At 44.2% G+C, this 12,587-nt stretch overlaps 1 protein-coding gene across 2 annotated transcripts in view; it reads left to right on the top strand.

The window, feature by feature from the left end:
* The window catches only part of GNB5 (G protein subunit beta 5), a 38,690-nt gene that overhangs the window by 24,012 nt on the left and 2,091 nt on the right, over positions 1–12,587 (top strand). For both annotated transcript variants that reach the window (XM_068963809.1, XM_068963810.1), the window contains 6 exons: positions 1,393–1,525; positions 4,966–5,109; positions 6,898–6,989; positions 9,250–9,298; positions 11,027–11,123; positions 12,004–12,170. In XM_068963809.1, the coding sequence (XP_068819910.1) occupies positions 1,393–1,525; positions 4,966–5,109; positions 6,898–6,989; positions 9,250–9,298; positions 11,027–11,123; positions 12,004–12,170 (682 nt within the window). The remainder of the gene's footprint in view (positions 1–1,392; positions 1,526–4,965; positions 5,110–6,897; positions 6,990–9,249; positions 9,299–11,026; positions 11,124–12,003; positions 12,171–12,587) is intronic.

Genomic DNA, 12,587 nt, shown 5'->3' with positions numbered 1-12,587 from the left:
GGAGGAAGAGAGATGGAGGAACAGCTGAGCGGTGGAGCAGTCAGAACACATGCAGCATTTATCGATTAAGTTCCCCATTGTAAATGGGCACAGTTTGTGGCATTCCTAAACCATTGCAGTAGTAACATCAGAGATCACTGATCACTATAAAACATGTAATAACAATGAACACGTTTGTAATATTGTGAGAATTACCAAAACGTGACACAGAGACATGAAGTGAGCAGATTGCTGTTGGAAAAATTACACTGATAGACTTGCTTGAGGCAGGGTTGCCACAAACCTTCAATTTGTAAAAAATGCAAAATGCAGTAAAACAAGGTATGCTTATAATCACCAGCAAGTCACCCTTACTGTGGAAAGATCTTGTGGTCCCCACTTTGACCAAGCAATCAAAGTTGGCATCACCAATCTTGGGATGAGAGGCATGGCAAGCCTCCTAAAGTGAAGCAGTAAGAAAGAAATACACAGTATCACCTTTATATAGCACATTTATATTATTGCTAAAAATGTTATACTTAAATGTAACATTAGTAAAAGTGAAGGTGTTAGTGGCTCTGTCCCGTCCAGCGCTTTGTGACCCCATGGACTGTAGCGCACCAGCCTCCTCTGTCCATGGCATTCTCCAGGCAAGAATACTGGAGTGGGAAGCCATTCCCAACATGACAAATCCAGACTGTGTGACATTCTGTAAGACAACTGACCTAATGGGGTCTCATTATAAACAGTCAAAAGCTGTGTCGGTCCTCCCTTAAAAGATCTTGTTGTTGTTTAGTCGTTTAGTCGTGTCCAACTCTTTGCAACCCCATGGACTGCAGCCCCCCGGGCTCCTCTGTCCCTGGGATTCTCCAGGCAAGAAGACTGGAGTGGGTTGCCATGTCCTTCTCCATTAAAAGATCTTAAAAAGATATAAAAACAGAATGTAATGTAGACCTATTTGGGCTCTGGATCCTTGAGATCCTTGGGAAATTGAATATGGATGGCTTACTACATGGTGTTATGGGATTTTTGTTAGTTTTCTCAGATGTGACGATGAGTTAGTGATTATAAAGGAATGGTCTTATTTTTAGGAAATGTAATTTGCAGATTGAAGTATTTAGATGTAGTATGTCATATCTGCAACTTGCATTCAAATGGTTCAGAATTTGCTCCCACAAATGCAACAAAATGTTAAGTTAGTGAATCCATGTGAAGGGATCTGGGAGTTCATTGTACTATTTTTCTTTCAGTTTTACTATCCATTTTTAAATATTCAAAGTAAAAGTTTAGGGATAGGTTACAACATATAATACTGCCAAAGGAAAACATTTTGAAAGTATGTGTGAATGAGAAAGTATACACATGTTCTATTGCCCTGTATTAACATTTGACACTTCTTTCTTTCCCTGCTAGTGGTTTGGATAATAAATGTTCTGTGTATCCACTGACATTTGACAAAAATGAAAACATGGCTGCCAAAAAGAAGTCTGTTGCTATGCACACCAACTACTTGTCGGCTTGCAGCTTCACCAACTCTGACATGCAGGTAAATCGGGGGCCTGGGTGATGATGCACCAGCCTGCAGGGGGAGCAAGTTCGGTCACAGAGAACTAAAGAGGGGGTGCAGGTGAGGAAACTGTTCCAGTATCCCTCTTTACAGGAGAATGTATATGCTCCAGCAGTTGGCCCTAAGAGGAAGCTCCTGTTGCTTCTCACTGGTTTTATATGTACTATAATTTATATATATATATATATATATATATATATATATAATTTTATATAGAAGGCTAAGTCACTTTAGTTGGCTCTTTGCAACCCTGTGATCATATCCCACCAGGCTTCTCTGTCCATGGGATTCTCTAGGCAAGAGTGCTAGAGTGGGTTGCCGTGCCCTCCTCCAGGGGATCATTAAACCCAGGGATTGAACCCACGTCTCATGTCTACTGCATTGGCAGGCGAGTTCTTTACCACTAGTGCCACCTAGGAAGCCCAAATATAATATATATTATAATTTTGGCTACACCACATGGCTTGCTGAATCTCAGTTCCCCAACCAGGGATTGAACCCAGGCCACAATGATGAAAGTGTGGAATCCAAACCACTAGCCCACCAGGGAACTCCTGGTTACATTACTGTTTTTAATAAAATCAGAAATAGGTAAAGTCGGGGCTATTGATTATTGGTACAATTGAAATGAATTCCTTGCCACATCAAACCTCCTCCTCTAATTGAGTTGGTGGGGGTGGGAGTGGATCAGGGAACCTTCTGGGGTGGTGGAAATTCCTGTCTTGAGTCAGAGAAGTGGCCCCAAGGTCCTTCTGTGTATAGAATTTCACTGGGTGCTGACTTTCAGAGTTGTGCACTTGGCACACCTCATTGCACCTATATTAGACTTCTGTTTTAACAAATGGGAAAAACGAAGGCTTCATATAGAAAATCTGTACCCTACTTTGAATTAGCCACAAAGTGGAGGTAATACGTAGGCTGTGTTTTCTTTCAGAATCCTAAGCATCCTACACTGCCTTTGGCGCGTCTCTCCAGCAAACCCTCATAGATGCCACCACCCACGTGGCCAGCTACCAGTGGTGGCTGCACAGCGGGGAGGCTGGGAGCCTGGAGCAGGAGTGGGGGGTCATAAACATGCCTTGAGAGGCCGCCTTGGCGGACAGTGTGTTGCCAGTGAGGTGTGAGGGGAGCACTGTGGGAGGCAGGCAGCCTGAGAGGTAGGAGGGCTAGGTTACATGCCCTGCCTGGGGGAGCGGACCCTGTGGATGGTAGGCGGCCATTGCAGGGGCTGGGGCAGGTTGGGTTTATTTGAAGGAGGAGATTGTGTGAGTCAGACTAAAGCCCGTTCTGGTTTCAGCTGAGTGATGTCAGGAGGCGGGCCAGCAAGGGTAGTGGTAGGGAGACCTGGTGATGGGAAGTTGTTTGGCTGCTGTCTGGGGGCAGTGTTCTGATTGGGAGGGCAGTGTTTACCCCTGTTCCTTGCCGCCAGGAGTCTCGCAGGTCTGTGCAGGAGGGGGCACGGTGGCCCTGGCTGCTGCCGTGGCCGTTCCTCACGTCTTCGGGTGTGAGGAGCAGCTAAAGCAACAGAAGATGTTTAGTCTGATGTTCTAGCTGGTCAATTCTAAATAAGGTTTTATTATCCTCTGTGTTTCGTTTTTCTCACTTGCAAGGGAGGATGGTAGTATATTCCTCCCTCGTGAGGTTTTCTGAGGGTTAAATGAGATGATTCATGTAAAGTACTTAGTGTTGTTGCTTAGTAGCTAAATTGTGTCTGACTCTTTTGAAACCCCATGAACTGTAGCCCACCAGGCTCCTCTGTCCATAGGATTTCCCAGGCAAGAATACTGCAGTGGGTTGCCATTTCCTTCTCCAGAAGTACTTGGTATAAACCTTGGTAAATATCAATAAATGCTAGCTCTTATTATTTTATTACTAACACAAAGCTTCACAGGTGATTCAGATGTATGGCCTTTTTTGAGTACCACTGAACTCATGAACTAAGCCTCCTTCCAGCCCTGGGATCTAGGATGAAAAATGGAAACCTCAAAAGGCTGGTATAAGACCTGCAAGTTCTCCGCATCCTAAAATAAATGAGTGACAATGGAGTTAGAGGATCTGTTTAGTGCATTTATCATAATGAATGTTTGATTTTAAAATTTTATTTTTACTTACATTATAATGAAGATTACAAGTATTTAAAATATTTTAAAGATTAAGAATTTACTGTTAACTTTTAAAAACTGTTCATTTCTTTGATCAAAGAGTATGCCAGGAAAAATTTCCATTAAAGAGCTAGACTGAGGACTTCCCTGGTGGCTCAGACGATAAGATAAAGAATCCGCCTGCAGTGAAGACCTAGGCTCAATCCCTGGGTCCGGAAGATTCCCTGGAGAAGGGAATGGCAACCCACTCCAGTATTCTTGCCTGGAGAAACCCATGGAAAGAGGAGCCTGGTGGGCTATAGTCCTTGGAGTCACAAAGAATCAGACATGACTAAAGCGACTTAGCACAGCACAGTCTGTTTCATTAATTTTTTACAAAGCTATTAGTCCTGATAAGTAAGTTGTTTAGTTAGTTCAGAGTCTTATCTCACAGGATCAGGTTATTTCCTGGAGCAAGCAGCTAGTTTATTTTTAGTTGGTCTCAGTATTGTCTAATGCAGCCTTGGGAAAGTGTGGCTTGCCCTGGAATTGATTAACACGGGGACAAGGAGTCAGATGGGTTTCCTGCCAATCCTGTTAACGGAGCTCCAGAAGAGCAGCGACCAAGGCACAGTCTTTCTGCAGCCCTGCCACCTAGTGGAGGGCCTGGACGTGGTCAGCACACAGCAAAGGCCTTGGCCCTGCACGTGTGTGTCCACACCACTCAGTGGCCCAGGGAGCCTCTGGGTGTGGGGTGCACATTAATGTCTGGGAAGCTCAGTGGTAGGCTTGGCTGCCTGAGGGATCCGCTGGGGGTTCTGTTCAGCAGGTGTTCACAGAGTGCTTCCTACGTGTCAGGCAGGCAGGTACTGCAGGAAGGCCCCCAGATTTCATCCTCTGCAAGAGGACAGGTATGTAAACAGCTCACGACAGCAAGGGTGTCAAAAATGGGCTGTCTTTCTCGGTACTGGAGAAAGAGTTCTGTGCTAGAGTCCAGATTAAGCAGGGGTGTGTGTGTGCCCTGCAAATACGTTCATCAGTATCATGTTTCTAGATTCCATTTATATGCATTAATATATGATACTTGTTTATCTCTTTCTGACATACTTCAGTCTGTATGACAGACTTTAGGTACATTCACATCACTACAACTGACTCAATTTCATTCCTTTTTATGGCCGAGTAGTATTAGTGTGTGTGTGTGTGTCTGTCTGTGTCTGTGTCTGTGTCTGTGTGTCTGTGTGTGTGTGTAGCCTTCTCTTCCCTGTGGAACAGCAAGCGTCTGTTTGGCTTCCCCAGAGGCCCTAATGACACCCTTCCTGTGCTTTCCGGCGGCAGATCCTGACGGCGAGCGGCGATGGCACATGTGCCCTGTGGGATGTGGAGAGCGGGCAGTTGCTGCAGAGCTTCCATGGGCATGGGGCCGACGTGCTCTGCCTGGACCTGGCCCCGTCAGAAACTGGGAACACCTTCGTGTCTGGGGTAAAGATCCCAGGAAGATCTCTAGGAGCCCTCTGTCCACCAGGGAGCCTCAGGGTGGCACTTCCTGTCAATCTGTGGGACTAAACGGGACACCCCTGGAGCGGGGCTGAGACTCCTTGGCTGAGTAGCAGAGAGTTGGCATCCGAGAGCAGTAGAGACAGCAGCCAGGGCACCAGGCAGCTCAGGTAGAAACAGCGGTGAGGCATAGCTGTGGTGTGATCAGGGCTTTGGCATGAGTGGGACACTCTCCCACCCCACCCCTGCCAGCCTCCAGCCCCTCCAACTCCCAGGCACAGGGAACAGTGTGTCTGAAGGCTGAGTCGGGCAGGCAGGCCACCATGGCAAAGGAGCACCAGACGAGGAGTTAGGACACCTGGGACCCACCTTTGCTGCCTGACTCCACATTTCATCCTTTGTAAATTGTGCAGAAGGCACAAAAGCATTTGCCCCCCACCTCCCCGTATATTCTACTGTATTATGAATAGTAGAGGGAAGAGTTTCCAGTGTGTTATGCAAGTAGGAGAGACAAGTATTTCTAGGACATCTGGGAATAAGTGTGGAGAACCGAGCTGGCTGACCTGACCGTGGTCCTGTCTCATCTCTGTCAAGAGACAGTGGTGGGAGGGGACAGAGATGCAGACACCATCTAATGATGTTTGCAACTGGAAGACATAAAGGCCCTTTGTTCCAAGCTGCCCACCTCTTAGTTCTGGACCTCAGATGAGGGTTGTGAAGCCTCTAATTGGCAGGGACCCTGATTTTTTTCTTGGATATTTGGCCCCATCTATGTAAGTTTAATTCCCGTGTCTTTGTATAACTGTATTTATCTCCAATCAACTACACTGTTTTTTCAGATTGTTGATATCATTATAGATCATATTCTCTCTTTCAGAGTACTAAACTTCATGGTTTAGGGTCCTCCAAAGATTTGAAGACACTCTGATTCTTTTGTCCACATTCTCAGTAAAGATGTTGGAGAGTTGAATCCCCATTGCAGGTCTTTCTGAAACATCAGTATGGTACCTCACCCACCCCTTCCTCTGAGTTGAAACCAGCAATCTAATTTTAACCCATTTTTCCTTCTGTTTGTCCTTTGAGAGTCTAATTATACTGCTCATGCTTGATCACAGACTGTTCTGCAGAAATTTATCAAAATGCTCCTAGAAGCAGGATGGTATGCATAAACTTGGTGTTTTTAATTCTCTGTTAGCTACCCAGAGAGGGTTCATTTTATAGGTGTTGAGGCGGAAACCCAGGGAAGTGACTTGCCTGAGCCACCCAGCTGACTATGGGCAGCCCCCTGACTAGGCTGCTGGGCTATAGCTGGCCAGAAGCAGCTGGCTGGCCACCTGTGTTCAGGCTGCCCCACACACCTGAGGCAAGCCTGGGAGGTCCCACCATACCCACTCTCCACTTGCCCTCCCCTCTGGCCTTATAGAAGCAGAGATAGAGAGGAGGGGGAAACATGAAGAGAAATGCCTAGGAGGAAGGGGAGAAGGAGGCCCTGGAGAACTTGCAGCCATTTAGAAAGATGGCAGAGAAGAAAACATGCTATAAAAAGGGTGTCTGGGTACTTTCTTTTGCTCCCCCTACCCCAGGACCTAGCTCTGACCTCCTGAGGTCAGAGGGAAGTGGCCTTAAATAAAGCTAGTCTCAGGAAAAAAAAGCACGTTGTCAGAGCCATTTACTAATGGGAACTGAATGATTTCTGTGGTATAACGAGAACTCATACCTGTCTGTGGGCAGTCCTTGCAGTAGTCATAACTCTGGGTAACTTTGCGTTTGCAGGGATGTGACAAGAAAGCCATGGTGTGGGACATGCGCTCTGGACAGTGCGTGCAGGCCTTTGAAACACACGAATCTGACATCAATAGTGTCCGGTCCGTGAGTAGAATGTTCACATAGCTTCTCTATTTTCCCCTGTCTCCCGGCCTGGGCTAATGCTTAGCCTCCAGCCTCAATTTACTGAGCTGAGAGAGGCTTTTCCAGCAATAACAGCTGATGTGTGGTGAGACAGATTTCTTGGAGAATTTCAATGTAATAGCACCAGGGGCAGTGTCTATTTCCTGTCTAAACGAAGTCAGTGTTTTTTGTTCATTCATTCAACCAATATTTATTAAGTACTTATCTGCTGAACATTATTCCAGGAACTGGGAATACTGTTTTAAAACAAGATAAAAATTTCTACTTTCCTATAGGAGACAAGCAAGACAAAGCACAGATAAATGTACAGTGTACAAAAATACTGATAAGTTTCATTGAACAGTAAAACAGGGAACTGTGATGGAGATAGGTTATTTCTTTGACTGGTCAAGCATCTCTGAGAAATTGATGTTTAAATTGATACCAGGATAGTGAAGGAGCCAGGCTTTCAAAGAGCTGGGAGGAGGATCAGGGAGATGAGATGCTCAGGGACCTAACAAAAGGCCAGGTGACCACTTGAGGTGGCTAACATGATGCATGTTTTATCTTTAAAAGATCACTCTGGCTGCTGTATGGAGAATGCATTGTAGGGGAATGAGAATGGAAGTATTATGGCCAGTTAGAAGGCTGTTGTTTGAGTTCCAGATAGAAATGATGGTGGCTGAAACCAAAGAAGACACAGTGAGGATAGAAATGTCTAGAATTGGGAAGGATTTGAGATTTTACCCTAATTGCAGGCCATCAAGTAAGGCTGCCAGAGTTTCATGGGTGCTGGTAAAAGGCACAAGATTCCTGGGTTAGAGATGAAGGATAGTTGATTACTAATAGTGATGGTAGTAGCTATGCTAGTTATCCAAGCTCCAGTATCACAGGGTGACATGAAAAGGACTAAATGACACCTGCACGTGCAAGGGGTTGCATTTCAGGAGGAGAACCCTGAGCTCAGGGAACCTGAATCTTTTATAAAGGACATAAACACTGATCCATTTGCTAAAACTGGGAGGGTTAGAAGCACTGCAGGAAGAAGGCAACGGTTGCACATGGATTCTGGAGTTCTGTCTTGGGCCAGCCAAGCTTGAGATGCCATTGTATGACCAAGTGGAGATGTCAAGTAGGTAGCCAGATCTGTGAACTGGATTCCAAGAGAGAGGTCAGGACTTAAACGTATATATTTGGAAGATGGCACCATAGGACAGCATTTAAAGTATAACCACTGAACAATCTTCATTATACTTAGAGGAAAGCACTAGACTTATTCCCCTTAAAAGCTAGAACACAGTAAGAATAATTACTTTATTAGTAGAAATGTTAATAAGAATTTTCTAGCTCACTGACCTTAAATGTAGGAAGGGGAAAAAAACTATCAGTTTTTGCAGATGTGTAGAGAGTACCTAGAAAATCCAAGGAAATAATTTGAGAAATTACTACAGTAGGTGAAGTTATTAAGATACAGGGATAGACTATAAAGCTACAAAAATTAATTCCTATATATTCATGAAATAACAGCTTAAAATTGTATATTCTCTCACCCATACTGTTCCCTCAACCCAGAACCCTCTTCTAATGTTCATCAGGTCTCAACTTACAGTACCCTCTCTCCAGAAGGCCTGATTATTGAGGAGAGGAGGACTGTAACAGTAATAACATCATTCGTTGCATGCATTTTATCTGGCCCCATGCCATGTTTTTTGTGTATACTGTCTTATTCAGTCTTTAGGAAATGTACATTATCTTCCTCACTTTTCAGATGAAGAAACTTAGGCTGGGCCAGTCAAAGTCACTTGCCAAAAGTATCCCCTGTAGTGAGTGGTCATTGTAGTCCCGTTTCATCCAATTGCAGTGTCTGTGTTTGTTAGCACTGTCTTATCCCTGAGCTCTGGCCAAGCCTTTGGAATGGGGCATGTGATCAAGGGAAAGTAAGGATATAGGCATCTGCCTGTGTTCAGTGTCAGATACAAATAGACATATTGTCTCATTTATCCTCACCAACCCTCTGCAAGGCCAGTGTCACTGTCCCCTGTTTACAGAGAAGAAACTAAGGTAGGCCAGTGGGGTCTTCCGGCTGAGCCTCCATTTCTGGTCTCTGTAATGAGAAGTCCTTGTGTCCCTAGAGTCTGAGGGCCCAGCGTGGGACGGCCTTCCCGGAGGCTTCTGATGGTCACCCAGGATTGGGAATCACTGCTCTAAGTGCCTTCTCCCCACACTTCCTCTCTGCAGGTACTACCCAAGTGGAGATGCCTTTGCTTCCGGATCAGATGATGCTACGGTATGTTTCAGTCCTCAGGAGCTTTTCCTATTTGAAGGAGAGATATGCTGACTTAATTTTATTTTTCAAAAATAATTGTTTTCCTGATTACAGAACTGATATGACTTCTATAAAGAAAACTTAGGGGGGAAAAACTAAATTTTGTTAATCATTCTACACAAGAAAAATCACAGTTGAGTAAATTCCTTTCTGTCTTTTTAGTTTTTAAACAAATGCTGTTTTATAGTTTGCTTTTTGCACTTAGCAATAGATTGTGAACATTTTCTCATGCCAATAAATACTTTCCTACATTATATTTTCTTAGTGATTGAATAGTTTTCCATATTATGGATATATCATCATTTACTAACCAGTCTTCAATCCGGGGACATTTAGGTTTTTTTTAAGCCTTTTTTTTCCCCATTAAAAACTCTGCTATAAGCAAGTATTTTTGATACCTCTCTTATTGTTTCCTTAGGATAAGTTCTCATATGTAAACTTGATGAGTCAAAAACTGGCCTAATTTTAAGGCTTTTGATACTAGTTGCAAAATAATGTTGACCGGTTTTTCAATAGGCACAACCTTACTGTGCTCTCAAAATAGCAAATAACTTATTAAATAATGAATTTCACCTTAGTTTGCTATTGTGAATGAAATTACAAGGAATAGATTGAGAGTTTGATAATAATGAAAATTTAAAACTTCTGTATGCCAAAGAATATTTAACAAAATATAAGGGTATACATTTTGGGAATTTTAAAAGCTTTCCTTATCCTTTGTAATTTCTTGGAAACAATTCTAAGGATTCCATTCCTTAGCTATTCTTAGAAAATATTAAAGATGCATATAAAGATTTTGATAGCAGAATGATCATGGCTTCCTCATAATTTTATTTATAAAAGAAAAATTAAACACAATCAAGACATTTAGCAGAGTATGGCTAAGTAGATTCTGATACATCCACATGAGGAATATAGCAACCACATTAATCCTATTTTTTGAAGATTATTAATGATATTAGAAAATGTTCATAACATCGTGCTAATTGGAGCAATAATGAAACATTCACCCCATTTAAATCCACACATAAAATAGATTAAGACTGATGGTCCAGTAGCTAAGACTCCGAGCTCCCAATGCAGGGGGCGTGGGTTGGATCCCTGATAAGGGAACTAGATCTCACATGTTGCAATTAAAGATCCTGTATGCTCCGGGAGTTGGCGATGGACAGGGAGGCCTGGCGTGCTGCAATTCATGGGGTCGCAAAGAGTCAGACACGACTGAGCGACTGAACTGAACTGAACTGATGCCACAATAAAGACTGAAGACCCTGTGTGTGCCACAACTAAGACTTGTTGCAGCCAAATAAGTAATTATTTTTTTAAAAAGTAGAATAAGACTGAAGGAAATAGCCAGGTGTTAGTAAATATCTCTAGGATTTCCTTCTTTATGCATTTCTGAGATTTTCTGAATTTTCTACAAAGAACACATATTCCTTATCAGAAAAAAAGGCTTACATTTTGTTTTTTGTACTAAAGAAATCTGCATTTGCTGTTTCTTCGAATCTCCAGTGCTTCATGGGGATATAATAAGAATTGGGATTGAGGAAGAAAATACTGAGAAAATGGAAGGTTTTCCCCTTGACCCTCAAACCACACAAGCTACCAGCACCTGCCTGTAACTCTGTGATCACTGGCACCAAACAGGACCCAGAAACAAGTGCCTCTTTGTCCTCTTTGTCACCCCAGTGTCGCCTCTATGACCTCCGGGCAGACAGGGAGGTCGCCATCTATTCCAAAGAGAGCATCATCTTTGGAGCTTCCAGCGTGGACTTCTCCCTCAGTGGTAAGGTTTTCCTGGGACTGTGAAACGGGACCTCAGAGAATCCGGCAAGCTTCCCCTCAGCTGAACTTCCTAGGCTCCACCTGCCAAGAGTCTACACCTGCATGGTTTTCCTCCGATGCATTTTTGACACCACATTTTGCCCAGCCTGAGGCAGCTTCCCCAGCCCATAAATGAAGGCTGAGCCCATCTAACACTCTTCTTCAGAACAATGGTATAGCAGAACTCCATCTGGTATGCCTTTAGGCATTTCCTCTCCAGCCTTCCATTTTCCCTTTCACACTTGAAAAGGGACTTTTTTCAGAGATGGAGGGAGTGAATCGAGAGAGTCCCCTTCTTGATGCCCCGAAGCTCACGTCACCTCTGCCTTCACAGCTGGAGAGGCTACCAGGGAAACTTAGGGCAGTGCTGGCATATTGTGTCAGTGGACCATTCAGTTCTCCCAGACACCTTCCAGCCATGCAGCTGTGCCTTTGTGCTGCTGCTGCTGCCTGGAACATCATTTTCCCTTCCTTCTCTGCATGGCAAACTCCTATTCAACCCTCAGAGGCCAACACAAATAGTGCTTCTCCCATAGTATCCTCTTTGATCCCCTTTCCTCTGTGATCACATAGCACTTTACACATAGCTGAGCACTTCCATTACAGCCCCTTCCACATGGTGCTGCAGTGATACAGGAGTCAGCCTGCCCACCATCACCCTCCACAGGGGCCAGCAACTGTGCTTTCTCCTCTTTGAATCCCCAGGGCAAACCATAGTGCCTGGCACATAGTGGGCTCTAAAGCACTGTTTATTGAATGAATGAATGAATGAGCACGAATCAGAGTCATGAAAAGAAAAAGGAAGGAACTGGTTGAGTAACCATCTTACCTCTTGCTTTAAGGTCGCCTGCTGTTTGCTGGATACAATGATTATACCATCAATGTCTGGGATGTCCTCAAGGGGTCTCGAGTCTCCATCTTGTTTGGACATGAAAACCGTGTTAGTACTCTAAGAGTTTCCCCTGATGGGACTGCCTTTTGCTCAGGATCGTGGGATCATACCCTCAGAGTAAGAGAGGCTTTTCTACTTTACTGTGTATGTGAGAGCAGGAGTGATTGGTCTTCTTGAAAGCAGAGAGGTCAGAGTAAGCTAGGATGGGCCTGGGCAGCCAAAAGAGAGCTCTAATTTCAAATCTTAGCCACAGAGGAATGATTTGCCTTGGGAGGTAGTGAGTTTCCCATCAATGCAGGTATTCCAGCACAGATACCCTAAAAGTCTGTTCCAGCCTGTGACAAATCCAATTGCCAGTCTCACCTCCCACGAGCACCAGGGTCCTTATCCCAGTCACAGACCCCTGTGAAGTCCACACAGGCTTCAAGAGACCTATGAAGTCCATGCAGTTACATGCTAAATTGTGTATATGTGTGCATTTTTCCAGGAATAGTGTCTTCATGGCTTTATTAGATGCTCAAAGAGCTCCATGAC

This window comes from Capricornis sumatraensis, chromosome 2 (assembly GCF_032405125.1).
Source record: "Capricornis sumatraensis isolate serow.1 chromosome 2, serow.2, whole genome shotgun sequence".
NCBI classification, from domain to species: Eukaryota; Metazoa; Chordata; class Mammalia; order Artiodactyla; family Bovidae; genus Capricornis; species Capricornis sumatraensis.
The sequence above is the reverse complement of the archived record's forward strand: the minus strand, read 5'-3'. Positions and strand labels throughout refer to the sequence as shown.